This window comes from Amblyomma americanum, chromosome 9 (genome assembly GCF_052857255.1).
Source record: "Amblyomma americanum isolate KBUSLIRL-KWMA chromosome 9, ASM5285725v1, whole genome shotgun sequence".
Lineage (NCBI taxonomy): Eukaryota > Metazoa > Arthropoda > Arachnida > Ixodida > Ixodidae > Amblyomma > Amblyomma americanum.
Window position 1 is genome coordinate 123,954,004 of NC_135505.1, and position 26,945 is coordinate 123,980,948.

At 44.4% G+C, this 26,945-nt stretch overlaps 2 protein-coding genes across 15 annotated transcripts in view; one reads left to right on the forward strand and one right to left on the reverse strand.

Moving 5' to 3' along the window:
* Positions 1-11,284, forward strand: part of LOC144104246 (uncharacterized) — a 48,291-nt gene extending 37,007 nt beyond the window's left edge. For 6 of the 14 annotated variants that reach the window (XM_077637135.1, XM_077637131.1, XM_077637133.1 and 3 more), the window contains 3 exons: positions 1,155-1,240; positions 9,013-9,076; positions 9,899-10,765. In XM_077637135.1, coding sequence (XP_077493261.1) covers positions 1,155-1,240; positions 9,013-9,076; positions 9,899-9,987 — 239 coding nt within the window. In that variant the 3' untranslated portion in view covers positions 9,988-10,765. Of the gene's footprint in view, positions 1-1,154; positions 1,241-3,820; positions 4,533-9,012; positions 9,228-9,898; positions 10,766-11,006 lie in introns of those variants that run through there. The other 8 variants (XM_077637140.1, XM_077637142.1, XR_013308476.1 and 5 more) reach the window with 7 other exon arrangements.
* Positions 11,285-21,099: 9,815 nt separating this feature from the next.
* Positions 21,100-26,663, reverse strand: LOC144103647 (uncharacterized). Its single transcript, XM_077636310.1, has 2 exons — positions 26,484-26,663; positions 21,100-21,237 (listed from the first exon to the last, which is right to left on the reverse strand). Exons 1-2 carry the CDS (start codon positions 26,661-26,663, stop codon positions 21,100-21,102), a joined length of 318 nt encoding a protein of 105 aa, XP_077492436.1.
* Between the last annotated feature and the right edge of the window lie 282 nt (positions 26,664-26,945).

The window sequence follows — 26,945 nt, forward strand, 5'->3', positions numbered from 1 at the left end:
CTACACGTGCTTCCGACACGCACGTACAAACTAAAAAATGATATTATTGGCATCAAATAAGATGTAGTTGATATTTAAAAAACAAGTTTATTTCTGAACAAAATTTGAGCAATCCTGGAAAAATAATGCATGAACATTGTCCGTGTTGATGTTTGCAAACCACAGGAACCAACCGCAAGGTCGTATTCTTCGCCAGCAGCACTGGGATACGCAGCGGCAGTAAACGCTATGTAGTGACTCATGTGAAACGGAGCCCTGCGAAAAGCATCGCTGTGCCACGCCGCGAGTCGCTCAGTTCGCTCAATCGTTTGCATGTGAACCGCCCTTTAGGCAGACTCCTTATGGCGCCCCTCGTTTACCGATGTCTTGCAAATCATTATATATGTTTCTATTATGGCAAAATAGAATAGAAACTAAGATTCAAAGTACACATGACATGCACAGTGATGTGATCACTGCACCAGTTGCGCCAAACTGTGCAAAAAGACAAAGCCTGCTACATGCTTCTACATTATGGCAAAATACGAGTGATCTGTGCCAATTGGGCTTGCACCAAAACTTCCTGTTTTCTTAAGGACAGAATCCTCGGGCACTGCGTTTTATCCTTTGCGAATGTATGCATGCTGCATATCATGCTGACTGGGCCTGTTGTCACCCTGCGTAATCTAAACAGAGAAGCGAAATAGGCTGGCAGCACACACGGATTTACTCTGGTCATCCTGTCGTGTGGAGGGCATGCTAAAAATGCGCATGGCGCAAACATTCACAAACAGTGCAGGCCTTCCTCGTCCTTGATCGGCCAAAGTAGGGAAACAGTGGGCTACCGCAAATGTCTTATTTCGTCGATTTTAGTGTTAACTTCATTGGTCGATCAAAAAAGAGGCAGATAGTCAGTGGCATGCAATTTCAATTTTGCATCGTAGCTTCTTCACCTTGCAGGCGTCGTCATGCTGAGTATGAAGATCAAACAACGCATGCGAAGCCTGCAATGCTGAAATCGATACTTTCGAGAATATGACTGGACTGTATGCGGCGGCAGTGGTGTGTACTTTGTGCCGCCGCCACATTCAGTCTGGTCGTTAGTTTTAGCATAGTGCCATCCGCATTCCACTGTTGTGAACTGCTTCTGCAGTGAGCTATTTGCGCATCCACAGATAACCTTGAGGAGCGCACACCGGCCATTGAGCAGTGCAGTTGGGTCCCTGACTTCCCACAGAAGCAGATCGCGGTACCTGTCATGGTAAAACTGTTTAATAACATGATTCTTCTTTTTTACACATTGATTTCTATTTCAAACATAGTTACTCAAAATGGCAAAAGATTGTGTGCACTGGCGTGACATTTTTCGGCATATATGAGTCGCACCGACGAAAAATAGTGACAAAAAATGTGACATACACTGAAAAATGCGTTACATATATCTTTGTCAAAAGGCACTTTTTGCTGCTCCAACAGCTCCTTTAAAGGAGCTTGGCTAGTCATATCACTGCATGCATAATATATGAAAGAAATTGTGCGGGTATTAAACGCACAAAGATGTATGTTGTAACTAGGGCTTGGACATTTCGGTTGAAACCTCAAAAAAAAAAACAAAAAAAGATAAAGTACGCTGAATTCGTTTTCGGAAATTTGGTTTTAACCGAAAAAGGTCAGTATTCTTCGCATGCAAGGCATAGATAACTGACAGTTGAATGCGAGTTACACGCAGTCAAAGCTGAAATTGAATAAGCAGGAAGCTAAGGGCATGATGCGAGAATGATGTTGGATAAGGAGCGGTGTTATGCGATTTGAAGTATTGCTTCTCTAGCTTACACACCTCGGACGACTGGGCGTTTCCGTTGAGTATGCAGGCTTTAGAGTTTGACTACTTTTCATGTCTTTCTGGTGCATCCTGTTGTAGCTCAGGGGCAAAACAAATAAAATGTGATGAAGTTTTCTTATAATTATTACAGTTGTAATTATTGCAGTTATAATGGGCAATGCAGGCCTTAAAAAAATTCTTTTATGTATGGTATGATTCTTATTGAAATCAGTTTTTTTTATGTAGAGTCCAAATATGCAGTTAGTGTCAATAGCACAACCACAGTTTCAGTTATAAGCAGTTTTATGATTTTAATTTGGCTGTTCATTGCAGGCCATTAGCGAAAAAATTTTTTAAAAACCTTGAAATATTTGCAGAATTGCTTCACCCAAGACACACTTGTGCGGCGATGCTGTTGTTAGACTTGCTTCACTGAAAATACATTGGTAAAAGAATATGAATAGAACGCACAAAATCGGTTGCTGTGTCCATCCGAATAAATTGATACCAAGCTTATTTCAGTTGCCCAAGGCACACCAGAGAAAACTCTCATAAGGCAGAGACTGTATTTTTAAAATTACGAACGGAGATAAAGAGGCTTGAGCTTATTGAGTCGCATGAAATTAATATGTGGAAAAACACCTTTAGCTTTGGCTGTGCATGTGATGGCCTCTTGATAAGTGTCAAACAGAAGGGCGTAGAACGAGGCTTTGTACGGTAGCAAAATGGCGATCGGAGAGCAGGCCTGAATTTGTTATTACTTGAGGTGGAACATTAATTTTGAAGCTCGCTCTCAGTTTTTCAGCTTTGCTACTCTGTAAGTATTCATTTGTTTCATACTTTGGGATCATTTTGAATGCGGATATTTTGCCCGGGTATAGCCTGAACTACATATAGTACGAGAAAATTTTTCTAAAAATTAACTTTTTCGGAATTTTTTTGTGATCTCAACACCAGCATCCCCCCTCGGGACAAATCTTGACCAAGTGATTATGTGGCCAATATTTGCTGCCGCCATCTCTTCAGAGGCTGCCGTTGTTCCCGACAAAGGTGTGCCTCGCCATGATGGGGCAGTGCACCAAAGCTGAACACATTATGAGGTCAAGAAGTATTTTCGGGCTATTGTTGTCAGTGGAGGCAATGCAGTTTCAGTCAATACAACTAAATGTGTCTAAAGGTTTGCCATGAATTAGCAATCTCATCGTGAAATTTCTACTGGAATTAATGTTAAGAAGCCATCAACTGCTCTTCTGAGCACGTTAGATGTCGGAATGTTTTTAAGGGGGGACACTGGTCTTAAGACAATTTTTTTTATTTACTGGAAGATTTTGATGAAAGTTGCACTGTTAATGTAGTTTTTTTTTGCTGATTTCAAATGTGCATATATATTTGCTATAAGTAATCTAGTTTTGAAGATATTGAGCACTTTATCTTCCTTGTTTGGAGGTGAGCTATCTGTAAAACTACAGGTGTTACAATAAAAATTGGCCTACCAAATTAATCTAGAACACACCAGGAATGCAAAAATCAAGTTTGAATCTTCTGGTCCCATTTTAACCAAAGTTAGTGCTTGTCAAAGTTTAGAGACCAGAAAGCGATCTGGACACTCAAGAAAACATGTAATTTTTAAAAAGTTTTCTCATAAAGTACCACAAATTTATTTGTAATTTTGCACTCTATATGATTTTACGCCTTTGGTGTAATAAGAATTATAGCAATAGCATAAGTAGAACCAGAGATATCGCATCTCCAAACCTGCAACATGGTCAAAAATAGTTCTCAGAAAACGAAGAAAAACGTTTTGCAGATTATTTATTCACACAAAACTTTAAAAGGAGCTAGAAAATGCAATCAGTATGCCCCAGGAGCACAATCTGGGTGCATCGAGTCCCGGTGCTTTCGTTTCACACCGTTCTTCAACGCATCTGAACTTTCATGTTTCTTGTCACATTTGAGACTTCGACGAACATCTTTCTCCATAGCCCTCTTGAGGCCTGTTCTTGGCATATTTCTTTTTAGCTGGCCTAGTATTGCGGCAGCTGCATTCTGGCTCCCTGTATTGAAGCGAAGCACCACCTCAGCGACAGCTGCTTCGACGGCAAACAGTGAAGAGCGACGCTCTTTTGGCACCAGATTCCACAGGACCGAATGAAAACTCTCATTGGAGTTCTGCGTTTTCCCGCGGAAACACCTTTTCAGCAGTTTTGCTTCAGAGAACCGTTCATAGACTGGCAGCAGTGCACGAGCTACATCCTGTGGCAAATTGTAGCTGCGCTTGGGTGCTCGAACTCCTTTTGCAACAGCGGCATTGTGCCGCCACCATGAATCCCTGCCAGTTGGGCACAACGAGTGGTCAGAGTGATCATCTGTAGATGTCACATGGCGGTATGTGGCCATGACTGCCCTCTTCATGTTTATGTCTCCTTCATGCGTCTTGAGAGCCCGGCCATAATATGTACTCAATTTGGAATTCAGATCACCCGTTAGTCGGCCTTTACCTCCTAAGCTACGACCATCTTCGGTTTTATGCTTCTGAACGAGGTTGCGAAGAGCTGTTCCCATTCTGTACGATATAGCCTTACATTTTCCTACACATTCACATTGTAGATTTACAGTGCTTAAAAATTATTCGGTATAAAAAATAAGTCGATGCAACTAAGTTCAATGTAATGGAGTTTCAACTGTTAAGTTTAGTTTTCGCTGGCGAATTCCATTTGTGAGCGATGTAAATTACATATTATGCACCATTAAAAAGAATAAAAGAAGTAAGCAAAATTTGTTGCTTATACTCCTTTAAAATTACCTGAAAAAAAAAAACATTTTTTCCCAGCAAGGAAGGAGCAGCAAACTCAGGGCAGTAAATATGTGCAGTTGATTCTGTGGAAAAATAAACATTCTTACCTGGCATTGACGGGAAGCGAAGCTCCTCGTATGTTGGACGGAAATCGTGACCGCTGATGTGGTGTGACTGCAGTTCGTTCAACGTGAAGAAGGTCTCTTTGCACAGGTCACATACATGTTTTGGCTGCCTCGAATTAGTGGTGACCTCCTTGTGGACGTTCAAGAGATGCCGCTTCAAGTTCCATTTGTTCGCGCACTGCATACCGCAGCGCGGACACGACAATTTCGAAGGACCCTCCATCGTTTTTCGCAAGCGGCGAGCGCGCGCGCGCGACAGCAGGAGCACGCTTCTCAGCGCGCCTACTGCTTCCGATGCGTGTACACTACGCTTGCTAAAAATTTTTTGATCTCTGTCAGAGATTATGAGCCACTAGGTAGTGCCAAAACACGCTGACTGGCGGTGACAGGCCTTTGAGGGTGCGATTACCACAGCGGAGCAGCTAGCGCGCGAACCACAACTCGATAAGCTGAAATGTGCGCGCGCATTTTGGCGCGCTTTAATTTCACGAAGGCGGGAGCCGGCAGGTGCCATTCCGGCGCCCCAATCAGGAGCAGCACAGAATTAATACCGCGGGTAAATTTAGAGACCATGGAGAAGAAAATCTTTTCATATGTGGCAAAATTCTGAGTGAGGCTTGCGCTTAGATTTTTACACATTTTTGCCTCATAAGTCTGCATGGACAACCCTTATATTTCGTGGGCCCTGAGAAGAAATTGGAGTTGGCCTGTATCACAGAGGTACCACTTTTGCTGTAAACACATCTTTTATTGGGCAGAAAAGAGCAAACACTAAAATGTCAGTTGCAGTGAGGCGCACGGCGCATCAGCACGAATCTGTGACAAATATGCATGAAGGTTACGCGTCTCAATATCGCATAAGTTTTGCAACACTCAGGGCGCCTGTATCATGCCAAGAAGGCGAACCGAAACCTAAAATGTTCTCAAACAAAACGGAACCTCGGCGGCGCCACAGGCGGCCGCTTCAGTTTCCGCCTTTCGGTTCGAGTGGTTTCGGATTACCGCTTTCGACCGGCGCAGGTTGCAGCAGCAGAGACGAAGAGAGCCACGTACTACCCTCGTAAGTGCATCTTGTATGGAGTTGATGGCTCGGTACGTACCTGCGAAGGGTCTGTTCGTTTTAATCTTCATCCTGCACTTCAGCACTGCGCACTACTTCCATGCCACTTGGAGCCACGGTGTGCGGACGTACTGCGTTGTTGGTAACCGACCAAGATGGAGGTTGCTGCAGGGAAAACTTCGAAACAATTGACGTAGCGAGTTGTGCGAACAGCTGTGCCGATTCACAGCGGGGCAGTGGTGCCAAGGTGGTGTATCAATGCCGCAGCTGAACAGCAGTGAAGCAGTTTTTTTAGTACTGACCCGCTTGGAAGACGAAGGGTATCGCCGTGTACGGAGGTGCTCTCTCCATTTACGCCCTGAAGACTATGTGTGTAATACATCCCGAGTACGTCGTTTGTAATTCCTTGGAATCTGGACAGGCTTCCCGGCAGCAAGAATTTACACTATCAGCGGGTAATGTCTGAAAACTATGCTAATCTGACTACTCGTGGGGAAGCATCAAGGCAGTAAATGCGTACGATGACTTGCCACAGCTGCTGATAAAAGACAGCACCTGTAACTGTAATTGCAGCTAGGTATTAAGCGCTTTTTGTACGCCTTGCGATCACTCGTCAGGTACAGCGGCCAAAAATACTCGTGGCTAGCATATATAGCCCACGGGCCTCGGCGTTAGCGAAGTACTCTCGGCGTGGTCTCTTGGATCGGTAAAGTATCTGAACGCTGGGATGCATATCGAGGGCTTCAAGCACATTCTGAGTGTTGACGGGAGCTCCTCTTTCTGCAAACTCGTCGGCCCTCGAAACGTATTGGTACCCCGAGCCGCCGCAGTGGCTGAGCGGTTATGACGCTCAGCTGCTGGCCCGTGACACGCGGGTTCGATGCCGGCCGCGGCAGTCGAATTTCGATGGAGGCGAAATTCTAGAGGCTCGTGTGCTGTGCGATGTCAGTGCACGTTAAAAAACCCCAGGTGGTCGAAATTCCCGGAGCCATTCACTACGGCTCCTCCTCCTCCTGAGCCGCTTTGGGACGTTAAACCCCCATAGACCATAACCAGCTAACTTAGCCAAGGAATCAAAATGTTAGCGCAGCTGTTTTTGGTAATTAATTTTGGATTAGTGTGGTACCCTATCAATACAGGCCAAGTTCACTTTGTCCTTGCTGTCCCTCGAAGGGGAGTAAAATTTTTTTCTTTGGCTGGCAGGTCTTTTTTTTTTTCTTTGTGCACTTCAATGCTTCACTTGTATTCCCTTCATGCAGGTTTCCTTAGCGCTGTTGGTCACACCACTGCCATCAACAGCACTGTAGGAAGCCCATGCCTATTTTTGAGCGCTGCACTTCATAGCACAGGAAGTATGCGATATAAAGGGATCAGTTTTATCGATGCGAGAGTGCTCACAATCTCCAATATAGCAGACAAATCTTATGTACCTGTTATGTTACCCGTGACCTGGCCTGCATCATTCGAAACTTGGGTCACGGTCAACGAATGCTGTGCAGAGCTTATGATGTTCTAAGCTTCATTGGGACACATGCCTGCTGGTCATCTAGGTAACAAACAGTTCTTATAATAAATGCAATGTATGTGTAATGCTCTCAGCACCTCGAAAATGGGCTTACAAATTGTAACTTTGTCAACAATGCGACATTGAAAATGTGTTGACAACAGCAATAGAGAAGTTCACACTTTATGTTAATATGTTGGCATTAGAATGATTGTACAAACAAAAATCCAGCGTCTGATGTATGCCCTAGCAGAGCATGGTACAGAAAAGAGATGCCATACTTACGGTCTCAAGCGGGATTCGAACCTGCGGTGGCACACAGTTTTGCTTGCTGCTGCTTTAGACAGCTTGCCCATTGCCGCAGCCTTTCTCCCTGCATGTTAAACTGCAAGCTTCTAACACTTTGCTTTGGATATCGACTTTCATCCTTGTGCGATAGTTTGAACTTGGACTGGCATGTGCAAGTGGCTGCATGCTCTCATGTTTGAATGCGTGGCTTGTTTGAAGCCTAAGCTTGATCCAACTTCACATCTCATTTCAGCACATTGCACAACATCTAAAATCTAAAAGCAATGGAAAAAATACAATCAGCCTTCCTTCCTGCGTGTTTGCCTGCCAGCCTCTTGCACTGTGGGGCTATTTTGGTGACCAAAACTGGTGCGCACGTGCTCGTTTGCATGACCGCACAAAGACTGCAAAGAGCCAGCGTGCTCAAAATTGGAGCCCACTTGCCAACACATTCCTTTTCACATTAATCGTCTGTGAATTTTAAAATTTCTACAAGTTATGCAGAAGGCACATATAGCATTTCAGTTCAAAGAACGAATTAGTGAACATGGTTTAATGCTTCCTGTTCAAAATGACAAATTGTATGCTATCACTGCTTCTGCCAATATAGTTCTCTGGGTTTTGTATGGATATTGGTTCAGGATTCCGTAAAAGTATTTTTCTTTCAGCCCTTACGAGTTGTCATTGATGACAGAACATACTTTTGAGGTTGGGGGCAACGAGCATAATTACTAGTGGACATACTTAGCGATTCCACTTCTCGCAGGTTCTCAAAACTGGGTGTAGAATCTGAATTTTCCCTGCTGAAGTAGCTTGCACTGTTATTTTGGAACTTTTGATGCGCAGTTCAAAGCAGAGGCATGTTTGAGGCCTTGCACAGTCTCGATAGAACAGCTTTTAGGGTTCTTTCCAGACTCTTGTTTCCGAACATGCACTGAAAGTAGTACAGCAGCGAGTACAGGTGATGGATTGCAGCAGAATTGATTTTTAAGGATGATGCAAAAGAGACTACTAAAGGGGGCCATGAAATCAACAAGCCTGTCTTTGTCTCAGTCTCTGTGCTATCGATACATTGCAGGCTGCATAATTCGTTCGTTGGCCTCAGTGCCCGGCCATGCTGATTCTCAAGATATTTCTCTCTTTAAAATCCAACATTACCTTGCAAGTCATCAGAAGTACCTGAAATGTAGAGCTGTAGAAAATACGCATGGAAGTTAAGCTTTGAGAAACCTGCTCACAACTCTTCAGGCAGTCCATCGTTGTGGGCATCAGCATTTTCTGCTGTGTACAAATGAAAAGGAATTCTAGCATATGAATGTTTTATTTTCTGATCATTTTCCAAAATGGAACTTGTTTGGCTGTGTAAATAGTTGGCATCTTTGAGCAAAGGCTTGACCATGGCACCCATCCACCAAGAAGTGCTCGTTTGTGTCCTTGCAGGCATGTCGTACAAGCCCTGGCATCCCAGTTGAGGTCTCCGCACACCTGTTCCTGGAAATTAAGAGTAGGAAACATTTCCATGCAATTTAATATTTTCAATCTGTCCATCAGATTTCATTTCAAGTCCCCATAACGCAAATTGTCACACAGCCTGAAAAATACGTACACAATTTATTCAGTACTTCAGCAAGATGGAGTGACAGTGCCAAGAGGAGGTAAGAAATAGGTAGCCTCAAATTTTTTTTTTTTTTTTTCCTTTTGAATGGCACTTCTTTGTAACCTACCTGCCGCAGTAGCTCTGTGGTTATGGCACTAGGGTACTGATCCTGGAGACCTGTGCTCAATCCCAGCCGCAGCGGCCATGTTTTGATGGAGACAAAACTGTAAAGGTGACCGTGCTGTGCGATGTTTGTTAAACCGCCCCAGGAGCCCGCCACTATCTGGAGCCCGCCACTATGTGTACCCACAACCTATGTGGCACGTTCGCCCCCACGATTTGTTCTTGCATGTCGAACTAGAATTATCGACATGCAGTAAAGAATGGCTTTTAGAAACGACTTTTCTGCCAGTTTTTGCATACACTTGTTTGCAGTGTTTCTTGCAATGAAAACTACCGGGGAGCGTGCATGCTTTCTGCTTATGCCAACTATTGTCTAACTGGAACGGAATTTACTGGCAACAAAGTTGGGTTTAGAAGAACTTGTCTAAAGTGAATAAGGGTTCATTTTGAACGGTGTATTAGATTAATAGGAGTGGGAACTAAGCTGAGTGCAGAGATCAGCGAATATGTGCTGCAACCGTCTTGGCTGGTGCATAAGATTGTTGGTGGAGGCATTGTAGCTGATTTAGAGCTATATTTCCAGTATGTGTATTATTGGATTCCCAGCTGGACTACAGTGTCAAGTTTCAGCCCAACTGTTCGCTTCATCCCTCGCCAGTTTCTCCACCTTGATGGAGACACTACATGAGTCATGAGAGTTAACAAGCCGACAGCTGTGATGACTGAGTTGGAGATACTTCTGTTTGCCACTTGGTAGTACAAAGTTTTTGTTCTGCTGAGAGAGATTTTGTATGCCTTAAAAATACCCGAGGTACTTAAATACGACGGCCCATTTTCAGAAATCGTTAATACTCTGCAAAGAACGGTATGCGACCCTTGACCGGTGAATATAAATACATAGTTGAGGGTTAAACTCTCCGCTGTCAGTCGGGAGAAAAAAAGGGAGGGGGGTCACGCCACAAAGTGACTACACTCGCGGACAGCTTTTTGGGGCTATGCTGCGGAAGCACACCGCTAGCTTAAACTATCTACCTCGTGAGAGCGTGATAAGAGCGGGGTAGCCTCATGGCTTCCACTGCATAGCCACAAAAAACTGTCCGCGAGTACTTTCAGGACTTTCAGTCGATTACAGAAACGAGCAGCGAACTCCTTCAGCGAAAAGCTTCAGCGATAGCAGTGCAGGTGGCGACACTGTGCAATCCGAAGTTCAATGCTTTCTTTTTTTATTTAAGCACTATTACCTCATAATACTAAAGTTTCGTGCTGGTAATTAAAATAACCCATTTTTAAATATGCAGTTATGTTTGCAGCAAAAATTTTGCAGTGGTGGCACTACATACTCGTTTCCGCTTCGCTAGGCTTCGTCATGTGTCATGGCTTCGTCATAGCTGCTGTCGTGTAGTCAAGTGGATTTGTTCAATTATTGTGCTTTGTGTGTCCGGACAATAAAATGACTGCGCTGGAGTGGACGTCACTGCAGTGCCTTCAAACCTTTACGCAAAATGCTTTTCCGGTAAGTAGAGGCAACTGTGCCCCCCAAAAAAAATGGAATAGGTTGTTCGTTAACCCTGATGTCTTTATAACATTCAGTGCGGCCTACCTAACATGAGTGTATGGCATAGGAGCTTGTTTTCATCGTCAAAACGCTCTATGAAATGAAAACCATGAATGAAAAATGCTTAGTCGAGCGAAGCCATCTCGGGCTATTTTGCAGAGGCTGCAGCAGCAGGATGATCAGATGGCACTTGGGTTTGTGGAGACATCTCCGGGACACGGAGCAAACACCAACCTGACTAAGGATGGGATACTGCAAGAGAATAATGGGCAGCAGAAGGGGAGTGGAATTTGGGCATATTCATGAAAGTATGAACTGCTAAAGGGTCAAACCGGAATGCAAGGTACATTTATGGTTAAAAGGAAAGGTGAGCAGACACCTTGGCCTTTCATACCTGTGAACAGCAGCAAATGCCAAAAAGAAAGCTATACAAGAGTTACATTGTTGGGCAAGTCTGTCAATCCTTCTCAACCTTCTAAATTGTGTCAATCCTCAATTGTGCACATGCAAGGAAGAGAAGGGTATACAAGTGCAGACTAAGAATCTGTGCTTGTGTACCCATGTCATCCTCCCTTTTTCAATGTGTATGGTACCCTCTCTTGGTAGTAATGTATAACAAGCAATATTAATTAGCTAGACATTTGTGCTAGGGGACATGAATGCGTGCATGGAAGGCATGGGTACATTTTCAACAATGGTTATATATAACAGTTCCAAGAGCTCGCAACATGGGAGGTAAGAAATGTGTGCTTAATAGATTATGCACTAATGTCGCATTGGATGCTCAATATGCTAGGGGTGATGAATGCATATGAATGTGGCTCCAGAAGTGTAGGTAGTGATCACAAACATATCAAGTTTTAGAAGAGAAACCAATGTAGGGACAAGGCAAGATGAGCAACTAGATAGTATATTGTTACGACGAAGTGGGAGCCGACTGCGGGCGATTTGGCGAGCGTCTGCAGCTCGAACATTGGCGTCACAGGCGTAGGCGGTCAGCGGATGGGACAAGTGTGTCCAAAGGCAGGACGGCGCGTCTCCCATATAACAGAAGAGAGAGTAAGCAGTTGTGTCACGCCGCGAGGTGGTGTAAGCAAACGTCCCATAGGGCTTTAGCCTTTCTTTTTGGGCAAGGGGAATGGACTGAACATTCATTACCAGGACTGATATTGAAGATTTGCAGAAGCTGATAGACATCTGAGGTACAAAGGGAAATAAATTGGGTCTCGAGTTCAGTAACGAAAAAATCGGCAGTGAGCATAGGATACAGGATGTCATGCTAGAGGTAGGTACAAGTATGTTTGGGTGTGGATAAATAATGGTGCTGAGTATCTAAAGCAGCGCAAAAACTATGTAATGATTAAAGGTAGTAAGAATGCAACTGTCATGAAAAATAGGACACTGTGGAACTGTAATATGGTGATGGTTCCTAGTCTGACTTTCAGCAATGGGGTTAATGAGAACAGAAAACTGGGCAAGTTGGAATGGATTCGTTTTTAAGCAACGAGAAAAACGCAAAGAAGCTTGAGGGCCGGGATGACCAAGGGACGAATAGATGCACAGTGTCGCATAAAAAACCGCTCGTCGATTGCGATACCGGAGCGGTTTGTTTATTCTATCCCGCTCTCCTGCGGCAAGACGTACATTGACAATCAGTAAAAGGGGCAGTTTCGTCGAACCTTGCTGTGCACTGTCAGAAATGTAAACATTGTTTCCCCCATTGGTCAGGACAAATATATTGATTGTTTAGCCACCCAGATCGGACCTGCAGAGAGTTGGTTGAGGGGTTTCTGCTAAGGCAGGAGTCAGAAACGTGTCACTTCGCCTTCTATCAATCTCGTGGAAAAAGAGATTCACGCTCTTGAGAATGTGTGGCAACAGGTTGATAGCAGGTACATGTGTTAAGATTGCTGGTTGGCTTTGATAAAATGAGGCGATTAAACTCTCACTGAATGCATGTACGGTTTTACTACTATCGCGATTTTATGATTTCGGTTTTTGTGTTTTTTTCAGTTGTTTTTTTTATGCCTATAAAACTAACCCTTCTTGAAATAAAAATTAAGTTGTTAGCGCCCGTGTCATCTCGTGTTTCTTCCACTATGTCCTGTGTTTCGCACCGCTTAAAGATGAAGGCAATGCGGTCCGGTCCATGAGATCGAGGTTCAAGCAAGCTTACATAATGGGGGCAGGTAGGCTTGATTCGGGAGCACATGGAAGGACATCGAATCAGGGGGTACAAGGTGAAATGACATCGAAGGCAGGGAAGCTAGCGGCAAGGTAGAATTTGAGGAGCAATTGAAAAATGTAAAAGCATTGGGCGAGGAAAGCTGCTTGCTTAAATGTACAGTTACTATGCATGTTAGTTAATTTAATTGTCCATGAGGAATACTGACTGAAAAATGGAAAAGGCGGCATAAAAAAATTGTCAAAAAAATATTTGGGCAGCAGATGGTGGGGCAAGCCAGGAAATATCGGCTAAAAAAAAGGTTCAAGAAACAGACAGGGGTCTGTGGAAAATGGTTGCAGATGAAATTCAAGCACGAATTGGGCGAAGAAAATATGCACGATAAATCTAGTGGAAGCTGTTTGTTGTTCAAGGCCAGGACGGGAGTTTTACCGACTAGGACATATAGAGTCGGGTACCACGAGATGACACGTTATGCGGTGCGAGTAGAGAGGAGAAGGAAATGGCAGAACACTCGATACTTTGTGTAAAGGGCTTCGTCCTGCAGCTCAAAGTAAAGGGGCTGATTTATTCAAACGACTGGGATTGAAGGGTAGGGGAAGAAAAACTTCAAGTAGTGAAAAAAAAACCTGGCGGAGATTGTGTGATCAATAAAATGAAGGAAAGAGTGAAATTTCATTTCACCTCTGAAGAAGCTCATGAAAAGGCTCGCACTAAAGACAAAGAGGAATGTTCCCCATCTCCAGTTTAAGTACAACACACAGGGTCTGCCCTGAAAGAAAGGAGACAAGTCGTGGCATTGCGCACATGTGCACTTGATTAGGAAACCCTTGTTTCGGGGAAAGGTGAGGGAACTTTAAGCTTCACAACATGACGAGCTCAGCTGGCTTCGAACATGTGAAGCAAGTGGACATGCTGAAAAGTATACCCGAGTTTAGTCGCTGCATTAAACAACGGAACGAACGTTGGAACAGCGCTACGTGGTGAAGTTCTGTGTTAAAATGAGGAATTCCTCTACTGGAGTGTTCGAGACGATGAAGACAGCATATGACAATGATGCAATGTGTAGGCTGTGAGTCTTCAATTGGCACAAAGCCTTTACAGACTGCTGAGAAGACAACCATGATGATCAACTGTATGGGTGCCCATCAACGATGGTTACGGACGCTAATGTTAGCTGTGAGTAAGCTTTAGCGAACACTGATCACTGTTTACGTGTCTGTATGGTTGAAGAAGAGCTAGAGAAGTTGCTACTGAACATTGCAAATTTGCAAGGTGTGCGCAAAAATCTTGCCACAGATTTTTGACCCAGTGCAAATGGGGACCACAATGACTTTCTGTCAAATTGTTGCAACAAGTCAACAGTGACTGAAACTGTCAAATGCAAGCTATTACTTGAGATCCCATCCAAAACACAGAACTCGTGACCACTGTGTGTTCTGTGAACTCGCTCAGAGTGGCGCACCAGGATGTCGAATCGAAAATGGAATACATGCTGGTCATGTTCCATGATTGCAAGGGAATCGTCCATAAAGAAACTGTTTCCTCCTGGATGATGGTAAAATCAATCTATGTCACAGTCCTCCAGAGAATGAGACAATGGGCCCTGTGCTTGCATTGAGAGATCGCAAAATCATGGGTTATTCGCCCCGACAGCACTCCGTTGCACATGTCGCTCGCTGTCAGAGTTGTTAACTGGGTAAAGCATAATCACGCTTCCCCAGCCACCATACAGCTGCAATATCTCCCTGCAACTTCCTGTTTCCGAGGGTGAAATGCACTTTGAAAAACGACGATACGACACCGCGGAAGACATCCGAAGGGAAGAAACAAAGGTGCTCAACAAGATTCCACAAAAGGACCTCCAAGACACTTATACCCCTGTCACATGGACGCTGTAAAGGTACTTTTAACTAATGTTCCATTACACTCCCAAAGGAGCACTACTTCAAGGGAGTTCGTCCGTGCTACACGGTCGCGGAATGAGCTTCGGAAGAAGTGTTCAGCGCCCTCATCGGTGAAAAGCTTTATTAAAATTGCAAACTTCGGTGCACATGAAAATACAACAGTGTCACATTTTTTCTTACTAAACTATTTTTATAACCATATTATGCTGAAGCAACGTAATTTTAACTGTCCGTCACTACTCGCTACAAACAACAAACATGGCCGACATTGCGGCGTAGTTACCGTGGCGCTCGTATATTCGGAACGAGAGCATAGCGTGGTGAGACCGCCGCAAAACAAATGATCTTATATTTTATAACATGACTAATCTTACGAAGTGAATTTATGAACGTTTCTTTTCTCAATTTATTTTTTCTGCTAAATCGCTGGGAGACAGAGTACTCCCTTGAAGCCTCAAAGGACGAACTCGAGCTGCCTTGTTTCGAAGCTCCTTTGAGCTAGGTGCCCTTAGGCGCGTCCGTGTGGCAGCGCGCTTTCGCCCTTGAAGTAATGGAGCATTAGTTCAAAGTACCTTTACAGTGCCCGTGTGACAGGGGTATTAGAAACCTTCAGAAACTTACTGGGCTTGCTGTGTTGGTACAGAAGGTTATTTTGAACAAAAGATTTCATCAAATAAAATGGGACACACCCTGTACATTATAGGTCGCAGCTACGTGGCGTAAGCTGCCGCCAGATTTACCGGTTTCAGTTACATCCATCCATCCATCCAAAATAATTACATTTTAGAATTAAAATAAAATAAAGAACCGTGTCCGCATCTGTAAAGTGATATTCAAAGAGGACCGCAGGCAGCTGAAGGCACTCATTAACGCTATTGCCTCATGCCCTTGAGGCAGAGAGCTAAGTGACCCTAGAAAATTTGACTTCGCTTCGCAAGCATTCCCTCATAACCACCATTGCTTAAAATCGGTAAATGAAAACTTCAAAAAGTATAAAAAATACGCAAAGACTGTTTCCTTTATGGTGCTTTCTTTATCTGCTGACCGCCAGAAACATTGCCCAGGTATATTCATGTAACGCCCACAAGGGAGAATAAAATGGAAGTGCTGTGGTCAGAAGGGTAACGAGAAACACCTTAGTCATCTCCGATTTGCTGATAAAAATAAATGACAGTGAAATAGCTAGGAGAATTATATTTGGCAGGCACTCTTAGGTCATGAATAGCATTTTACCGAAATCCGCAAGAAGAAAGTACATAATGCTGATAGTATCTTGCCAGTATTCATCTTGGAGCCTAACAAAGTGGCTTGAAATTAAATTGTGGGTACTGCACTGGGCTGTGTGGCGCTGTAAGACTAGGAGGCAGGAAAGCTTTGGTTTGATTCATAGAAGTTTACCATCCCAAAGCGACCCAGGCTATAAGGGACGCCATCGTGAAAGGCTCTGGAAATTTCGACTATCTGGAGTTCTTTAATGTTCACTGACATCGCACAATACACGGGCCACTGGAATTCTGCCTCCATCGAAATGCGACCACTGTAGCCGGGATCGAACTAGTCCTTTGGGTAAGGAGCTGAGCGCCATAACCACTGAGGAGACAGGAAAGTAACACTAGGAAACGGGAGAGCACAGTGGGTTAGAGAAGATACTGTAGTCAATAGCTGAAATGCCACAGCCATAACTGAAATCAAGGAGGAAACGGATACAGACACGACATGTAGTGCAGAGAGAAAATAACTGATACTCTTAAGGATATAGGGTTAGGAAGTCTGCAAGTATACTAATTGGAGGTTAATTGGAGGGGCCCTTGTAATGCACAGACACAGTTTGGCTGATGATTATGCCTTTGCATATGTGTGTAAATGCGAAAGTGGTAAACGCCCCAGTAAACAATGCCGACAGCCAAAATCATGAGCATGGCTCTGGCAGCTGGTCCCCAGGGAGTAACCTAGGAGGCAGGTGGGCCACCTAGGTCACACAATCTTGCAGCATCATCAGAAACAGCCCACCGGACATGGATTATATGGGGACTAAAGAAAAGAAAAAAAAAATGTGTATCATCACAACCTTCCCACCGAACAGTGAGCAAACTGCGCACTGTAGCAGGAAGCAGTTAAATGAATGATTGGTCGCTCGGGAAGTGCAACCTGGGCTGCACAAGGCCCGCTGCTGGGAGCACCTACCATGGCAGGGCAGTGGGGCATTACTTAGCCACTGCACCACTGCGTTGGGAGAAATGAGGTTTATGGTTCATGTGGGTCAAATGTCCCAAAGTGACTCGGGCTATGAGGAACGCTACAGTGAAGGAGGGCTTCGGAAATTCAGACCACCTGGGGTCCTTTAACTTGAACTGACATCACACAGTACATGGGCCTCGAGCATTTCATCTCCATTGAAATGAGCCTGCAGCGGCCAGCATCGAACTCGCTCCTTTAAGGTCAGCAACCGACCGTCATAACCATTGAGCAACCGCGGCGGCCACGGAGGGGTATAAGGACTTGCACAGATGTATGAATGTAAAGTAGATAATGACTTTCTGCATATATGGGAATTCACCTATTATGCCTTATCACGTCACACCCTTATGGAGGAAATTAAATGCGCCCTGCAATTTTTTTTGCACATGTGTATTTCTTGCAATTTCTTAGTCTCTCAGCAAGTCTTAACCATCAAAGGGAGCAGAGTTGGCAGCTTGTACTGAAACTTCCATTGGGAACAAGTTGGGTTAGGTCACTTTAGCAACCCTTAACAAGGCATTGCTCAAGTTTCCACCACTTTGAGGTTATAGAGGAAGCTGCCCCCAGGTTCCAAGTACACAATTACCAAATTTGAAATTTGAGTAAATGCAGCTGATAAAGTTCTTGTAATAGCTGGGCTGTTGTACAGCTGATAAAGTTTGCAATTGGCACCAATTAGGAGTGAGTTCCAAGTGCACCCATATGAGAGCAGCTCTAATCAGGCCACATGCAAGTCGATCCAACAGGAGCTGTCAATTGTTTGATGTAGAGCATTAGAGTTTGGAAGAAATGTTGGAACAGAAACTGTTTCCAGATATACCGAAGAAATAATGAAATAGGTCTCTGTCGTGCACTGGACTCCACTTCGTAGATGGGGATAGCATCTCAAGATCGACATTTCAAGTATGCATTGCAAGTCATTGCAATTTGCCATTTCAAAAGTGGTATATTTTTTTCTGTTAGTGTGTAGTTACGTAAATTGTAATGTTTTATGCACACAAATACCATCACACAAATGACAAAAGGCTGTCCTCTGTACATCCCCTTGAGGTTCTGTAGATGTGGACACGACTTCCACCTTTGACTTCCAGGCTCTTACCATTCTGACCCTCCCTGTCAAGCTCGTCAGCTGCCATAAGCTTGCCATCTCCCACTATAAAACTGCTGACCTATTTAACACTCGTTCGTCCCAAACTGGAATAAACATGCACAGTTTGGGACCTTCACCAGTCAAATCTTTCTCTCACCATTGAATCTGTTCAAAATCGTGTGGCAAGATTCATCACTCAGATTATTCTTTTTATTCAAGCATCACCGAACTGAAATCAGAATATAATGTTCAATCCCTTCTTCCACGCTGTGAAATTGCCAGACTGTCTCTCACAAATTTTATCACTTGCCACTTGGAAGTTCAGTTATCAGTCCAGCTCACGGCATTTCTGACCGCATTAATCACGACAAATCCGTTTACCCACCATAAACACATAGTACTGTGCATTTTGAATGTTTCTTTCCTCAGACACTCAAGACCGGACTTGCCTTCCTGCTGATTACTTTACCACACTAATACAGTCAAAATCAAGGCGTTCATTTAAAAAAAAATCAACATGCTGTAACGACCCACCCCTCATGTAATACCCCAAGAGCGGCATTTGAGGTATCAATAAATTAAAAAATAAATGCTCTTGCAGCTACAGTAAAATGTGTTTGAAAAAAATACGAACAGATGGGCATCACGACGTTTTTGGACGGTATGAGTGAAAATATTTTATTTTTTGCATGCTTGCTATCTTTTCAAATGCTCGGGAATGACGCAATTTACCGTTCACAATGTGTCAATAGGTTAATGTAGAAATGGCACACCAATTTCATTGTCATAGATGAAGAAAAGCAGTCTGCTACATACGTCTCCTTCGCTCGTTTATTGGAGACACACTGAGGATACATGGATATGTTTACCGGAGAGGGGACCGTGCTGTCGGCGCATGCGTGGCTGCTCGGACCTCCGGCGGTGGGTCTTGCATTGCCGAAACCGAAACTCGCGCACACCACACATCCCTCCCCACTCAAAGTGAGTTACCACGGATCTTCGTAACGGTCCGGGGGGACGGCGGCATCTCGGCGGCCTCTGTGGTGGCCCTTGTTGTGCATCATCGGATGGGAGTGGCTCGGGTATTCCGCAGCCCGCTGAAGCACTTTTAGTGAGCGCCTCTTGATGATCGCCAGTCTGGCTGTCTGGGAGGAACAGCGGAAGGAGGGACGACTGGAGGCGATTGATTGCTCGGTGACTCTGCTGCGGAGGCGTTGTCGTCAGTTGCTTGCTGCCTTGCTGCTGGTTTTTGTGTCGCCGCACGACGCTTCTGTCCGTGCTGACCAACCAAGACCGGCGACCGACCTGTTTGATGATGCTGCCTTTCATCCACGCTGGGTCGCCTGCGAAGTTCTTTATGTAAACGATCTGGTCTTTACGAATGCGTCGTCCATCATCCTTTTCCTCCTCTGTTAGCTGGGAGTCTGAAGGCTTCAGGTGCGTCAATGCTGTTACAAGTTCGCAACCAAACATCATCATGGCAGGTGTTTTCTTTGTGCTGGTATGCATTGTTGTGTGCTGCTTTAAGAAATCGTGACAGTCTGCAGGCGACAGGGCTGTCTTTCTCTTTTATAAGCGCTTGCTTCAGTTCGAAGACCATACGCTCCACTTGACCGTTCGTGGCAGGATGATACGGAGCGTTCGTGGCATCTTTCACTCCATTTCTTTTAAAGAAGTCTTCTGTTTCCGTTGAGACGAAAGACGGTCCATTGTCGGTTACTATTTTCCTTGGTACGCCAAAGGTTGTAAAAAGGGTTCTGCATTCCCTAATTAGGTGCTTCGACTGTATGCTCGCCATTTGTCGTACTTCAAGCCATTTGCTGAATGAGTCGACGGCAAGCAAGAACATGCAGCCGTCGATGGGACCTGCGAAGTCCATGTGAATTGTCTCCCATGGCTGCGTTGTTCTTGGCCATTCTGGAAGCGGTGCTTTCGCCGGTGCCCTGCGGTTTTCCTGACACGGTCTGCATTCCTGAACGACCTTTTCTATGTCTTTGCTGAGACTAGGCCACCAAAGATAAGCTCTTGCATAGGCCATCATCGCAACGATGCCTCTGTGTCCTGAGTGAATGATCTTTAGAGCCTCGGGGCGTGCTGCGAACGGAATTATCACTCGGGATCCCCTGAGCAAGCACCCTTGGAGCGTTGACAGCTCAGGCACTAGCTTAACATAAGCCCGGAAGTTATCACCTTTCAGTGCTTGCAAATTTCCCTGCTGGGTTGCTAGAAAAAGTGCTGACAGAATATTGTCTTCGCGTGTTAGCTCTGCGATGCGTTGGGACGAGAGTTGGGGATCAATCGCACATTCTAGCATCAGCACGTCGCCAGGAGGGGATGGCTCGTTGTCATCTCCTTGTAGCGGAAGTCTATTTAACGCATCAGCGTTCTTGTTGCGACTGCCTTGTCTGTAAACAAGGTCGTAGTCGTAAGCGGACAGCTTAAGGCACCATCTCGTCATGCGAGGTGATACAGCACATATTACTGCAAGTCCTTCTCGATCCAGTTGTGCATAAATCCGTTCAGCTTTGCCTAGCGTTCGTGACGCAAAGGCAATGGGCGCTTCTCTTCCGTGCTCGTCAATCTGTGACAACACAGCGCCAACGCCATATGGCGAAGCGTCGCATGATAGGAGAAGAGGCTTGCGTTCTACGTAGTGAGCAAGCACTGTGCAGTCTCGAATTAGCTTTATTAGCTCTTCGAATGCCATTTGGTGCTCATTTCTCCATATCCATTGCGTCTCCTTGTGCAAAAGCGTGTACAGTGGTGAGGCCACTGTCGGTCTGTCCTTAAGGAAGCGGTCATAGAATAGAAAGCAAGCAACCTCAGGAATGCTTAGAGCTCCACTTTGGTTTTCGGCACTGGTGCGTCCATGATGGCCTTAACCTTTGCTCCAGTTGTATGCACTCCTTTTTTATCAATCCGGTGTCCTAGGAACTCCACACTGTTGACCCCGAACCGACACTTGTCTTTCTGAAGGCGAAGACCCATATTATTCAATCTTGACAGCACTTGGTACGAAATGAGGTTTATTGCTTGCAGGTGTTGAGAACATTGGACAACAAGCATAAAAATAGTCGATGGAGAAGCATCTCCAAAGAAGTGCGGTTGACCAAGCAATGAGGACTGCAGATGGTCTCAAAGAACCGCCACTACACTGGGCCGCTGCCAATAAACACAGTGCGCTATGATAAGTGCTTAAAGCCACGGGGAGTCTTGGAGGGTCTTGGCCCCCTACCAATATTGAAAAATTCTGAAGCGTCCATGTTAGAATGTAGACTGCATGAATCTGGAGCAAGAAACCATTTTTTATGTTTCTTTTCGGTGCCGGTCTGAACATTTCGTCGCTATCATTTTCAAAATTTCGTTGTCCTTTTTAGAAAGAATTATTAACATTTTTTATAGCACCAGAGACTGCAAACATACAGTGGCAGCACTACACAAGGGGGGAGGAAAAGGAAAACCCTGAACCCTCACGCTACGTGTCAGTCCAGAGTTGGCCGCTCAGCTCCAGGCTACAAAACAACAACCAACTCACTGGCGGAGGATGGGGATTGTTTGTTTAGGCACTATGTTCACATATGTGGATGCGAATAAAATATGCTCAAATCGCAATATTTTTGCATAATTTTTTGCACATAACTTCTGTTTGTTCTAGTGATCGTGATTTATGCACATAAAAGAAAAGATTGTTCCTTCAGCAGATTTAATTGGTACCTGAAGGGGATACTGTATTGCAAATCAAGCTTCAGAATCATCATCATCAACAGCAACATCCTGAATAAGTCCACTACAGGTGAAAGGTCTTTCCAATGTCTCTCCAATTAACCCTGCCCTTTGCCAGCTGCAAACTTCTTAATCTTATCTGCCTACCCAAATTTCTGCCGCCCTCAGCGGTTATCTTGCCTTCGCACTGCATGCCCTGTCCAAGCCCATTTCCTCCTCTCGATTTCGCCGAGGATGTCATTAACCCGCGTTTTTCCCTCGCCCATTCTGACTGCTTCCGGTCTCTTAACGTTACACCTTTCATTTTTCTTGCCATGGTTTGCTGCGTTTTCTGCAATTTAAGCTGAACCCTTTTCGTTGGCCTCCACGTTTCTGCCCCATAGGTGATTGCCAGTAAGATCTACGAATTGAGGGATATTGTTAAATTATAAGCCAGTTTTACATCAATTTTCTTCTTTTCTGCTATGTGGAACTGTGGCATGTGCTGTTAGAAAGCAAAGACTGTATTGAGAAATATAGGTTTATCGCTACATCGAGTGATAGATGTTGTGCATGAGCGATGGTTTTGCCTACAAAGTGTGTCCTTCTGAAGCTAAATGAATCAGTTGGTAGTCAGCACCTGTCTTGTAATTTCTCATCCTCCACGCCATGTTTGTGCCATTTCTAACAGGTCAAGGATAAAGCAGTTTCTTTTTTTTATTACAACAAATTCGCTGCACGACGTATTGCAAGAAGCACCCATAGATGGTGCCAGCTACACCAGGAGCAAATACTGAAAGCACAAAACATCAGGCAGCCATGCGCACCTCGATTGGCGGCCGAACTATTTGATGCAACCACATCGTCACGGATGTTTCACCCCAGTAGCCTTTTTTTGCTAAGTAACTGATTACTACCAGTAATCGATTACACAAGAACAGTTACTGAATTACCCAAAACATTACCGTTTGAAAAATGTATTCAGTTGATTACACAACTGCGCAAAATCTAATTAATTACAAGTAATCAATTACAAACAACTCCGGCCAATTCCACAGCACATAGGAGTTTTCCAGTTTCGCCTCCACTGAAATTGGCCACTGCAGCAGAGATCAAACCCGCAACCTTGCGATCAGCAGCTGAACGCCAAAGCCAGTGTGCCATCACAGCAGACCCAAAGGAACAGCTGTCAACCAAGAATGTACACTGCCCGCAAGTCACAACAATGGCACCAGCCATTGCTGCTGTCGCATTACAAACATGACCATACATTTTTTTTTTTTTTCTGTCGCTTGCATTGCTGTGCCATTGCTGAGGGCTGATTTAAGCGCCCAGCTCAGTTTTCAGTGCAGAAGAAAGCTAGGGAAGGCTTAAATCTGCACAATACACAATGAGTGTATTGGTGCTTTTCATATCTTAGAGCTCCATTTATGTGGATTGGATATTTTTCTCATATTTTATGATTTCCAAATTAACAAAATGGTTCATTATGAAAAATATCCACAATAGCCAACCAGGTATTTCAGTTAGGCCCACCGGCAATTTTAAAAGACAGGCACTATCACGTAAGATACCTTTTGTGGCATAGTAATACCAGTGTTGGCAGAGATCAGAAAACAGGCTAATGAATTCAACTTGTAAGCTGGTTACTTAATTTCTGATAGATAACTTTGTAGCTAGCAATGTTAGGCACATGGTTGTAAGTAAAAATTAGTAGTTGGCTGTTTGAAACAAAAATTTGTAGTTCGCTGTTAGTAATAGCCATCCATTTAGAGGCAAGCACTCCTGCGAAATGCTAGGGGACTTATGCACTGTGCAATGTCAGAGCACGTTTATGAACCCCAGGTGGTTACAATTAACCTGAGCCCTCCACTGTGGCGTCACTGATAGCCTGAGCCGCTTTGGGATGTTACACACCATAAAACCATATGAGTTAGCAGAATATTAAGAGCAATTACTTTTGGCGGCGTGGTGCAAATGTTCTCACCATTTATTTATGTATTTTGGGACCGCAAAAGAAAACCCAGGAAAATGCCGTTAGGGGTGGTTTGTACAGAAATTAAACTTAAACAAAAAAAGACCACATTCTGCACGATGCCAACATCAAGATAATAAATACAAATTGAACATGGGCAAACAGCTTGCAAGATCGAAATGCAAAGCACTCAAATGCTGCCATGGTTAAAAAAGAAAGAATCAACAAAAGGTAAAGGTGCAGATAAGACCTGAATAAAAATTTACTAAATAATAAAAACTCCATACTAAAACAAAGCACAATAGATGAAGGTTGGAGCAGAAACATATACAGAAGCTTAGGTAAGTCGGAAGATTTCAGCGTATCTTTGGACTTAAAAAAATCTACTTTATTTTATTTCTATTACATTAATTAAAGAAATAAATAAAAATCTTCTACGATTACACCTGCACTGGGAAGGCCGTTCCAATCTTTTGCTGTTCACATGAAGGAAAACTGCACAAATGCTTGTTTTTGGGCATTTTTGACTGTTTTTGTGACGAGTTGAAAACTGCGAGTGTTCGGGATGGTGCTCATCACGAAGTGAACAGTAGGATTGATTAAACACAGCTGAAATGGCTAATTTTCACAGTGCTTTAATAAGGGTTAGCTGGATCGGTTCAGTTCGGTTACACGAGTGTAGGATGAACAACTGGAACAGACAAATCTAGTGGCACAATTTTGGATGGTTTCCATACTCTCAAAAAGGTACTCTTGATTTGGGTTTTGTGGCTGCATATTCTAATTTAGAGTGCATTGATGTGGTGTAGGATAGTAATTTTACATGTGCTGGGGCACATTTCATTCACTGAGCATTGAAGGTAGCCCAGGATTGGCTTGATGCTGAAGCGTGGTTAATGTGTGTTGGCCATGTAAGATCGTTAGAAAGGCATAATGCAAGATATTTGTATGTTTCAGTAGCCCGAAAACGTGAGGCATAGAGAAAGTACCTATGTATGCTTCAAATGCATCAGCTTAGACTTATACCCCTGTCACACGGACACTGTAAAGGTACTTTGAACTAATGCTCCATTACTCTAAGGACGAACGCGTGCTGCCACACGGACGCGCCAAAGGACACCTAGCTCAAAGGAGCTTCGAAACAAGGCAGCTCGAGTTCGTCCTTTGAGGCTTCAAGGGAGTACTCTCTCTCCCAGCGAGTTAACAGCATAAATAAATTGAGAAAAGAAACGTTAAATTTTTATTTTATAAATTCACTTCATAAGATTAGTGGTGTTTTAAAATATAAGATCATTTGTTTTGTGGCAGTCTCACCACGCCATACTCTCGTTCCAGATATACGAGCCATTTGGGCTCAGTGTGGCCAGCACTGTGATGTTATGCTCTGTACTTGGAAAATCATGTCATTATTGCAGTTAAAATTGCATTGCTTTAACTAGAGTCACTAAATAAAGACTTAGAGTACCGGCACTCTTTTCTCTTATTGTTCTGTGCCGCCGCCACGATCATTGGTCAGTTTGCATCACGTGATATTTGTTTACACTGCGACGGTTCATGGGGGCTGCCATTTTGTGGCTTATGCGTTTTCAGTCGGGCAACTGTGGTAGTCCTAGTGCTGCGAGTGCTGCCGGTGACCGACTCAGTGACCAGGGATTCCGCGCCTCGCAGCATTTCAGCTGCACAAGAGCATACGAGGATGCCGTTTTGCTGCGTTGTTGGCTGTTTCAACTCGCAGAATGATGGAAAACGCTTCATGCGCTTTCCGCTTTCCATGCCGTACGGCTACGATCCCCGCCGCAGCGCAGGGTGGCTAACAGCGTTGTTTACAAAATGGCCGGGCCAAAGTTAGCGGCGAGGTCGCCGAAGCGGCAATCTGGCAACAATGATAAACAACAAAATGGCCGCCCCTGCTTACCGCCGTGCTGCAGTGACGGTACTCTAAGTCTTTATTTAGTGACTCTAGCTTTAACATAATACGGTTATAAAACTGATTTACTAAAAAAATGTGACATTTATGTATTTATATGTGCAGTGAGGTTTGCAATTTAAATAACGCTTTTCGCCGATGAGGGCGCTAAAAAGTTCTTGCGAAGGTCGTTCCGCGACCGTGTAGCACGGACGAACTCCCTTGAAGTAGTGCTCCTTTGGGAGCGTAAAGGAGCATTAGTTCAAAGTGCCTTTAGAGTGCCCGTGTGACAGGGGTATTAGTGATGTTTAAAGACCATTTTTTCGACCAATTTCCTGCTGCTAATAAATCACATTGTATACTAAGGCTGTCTTCATAATTACTTATTTCAGCATTAACTACGCAGTTTGCTAACAGGCAAATGTTATTGTTTATGCACCGAGGAAGATTGTTACTGAAGATAAGAAAGAAGGGGGGGGGGGGGGGAGGGGGGGGGGAATCAGAAGACATTTAAATACACTGGCGGAACAAAGCAACAAGGCACTGCGGGCTCAGCAGCTATACTAGAAAACGATCGCTAGTCTTCTTAGTAAAACTGATTCACAAATACACACCTGTATGACAAAGGCGAACAGTGTCAAACTGTGTGGCATGGCTGCACAGCTGCCGAGCCCACATGGCGGTGCCCGATGAGAATGGCCTTTTGTACCCAGCAGCAATGCTGATGTCGTTGACCATGGGGCTTGCTTGTTGCTGGTGAATGAGGCAGCAGTGATGCTGTATCCGTTGGCTTTCCTTGAAGACGACGGGCATACACCCAGCTCAAACTAGACAATATGACCACCGCAGGCAATCCCGGCCCTTATGGGGACTGCTCCACCAGGTTGTAGTACAACGGCAACAACGATGACCTGTGCAATAAAGCCGAATGGTGTCAGACTGCGCGGCATGGCTGTACAGCTGTCGAGCACACAGGGCAGTGCCTGATCATCACCGGGCAGTATGCGGTGCATCGTTAAAAAATTGCACGGCTATGGACTGCACACAAAAATACAACAGCAGTAGTGTGAGAACAGTACTTTTTCAAAACTGAAT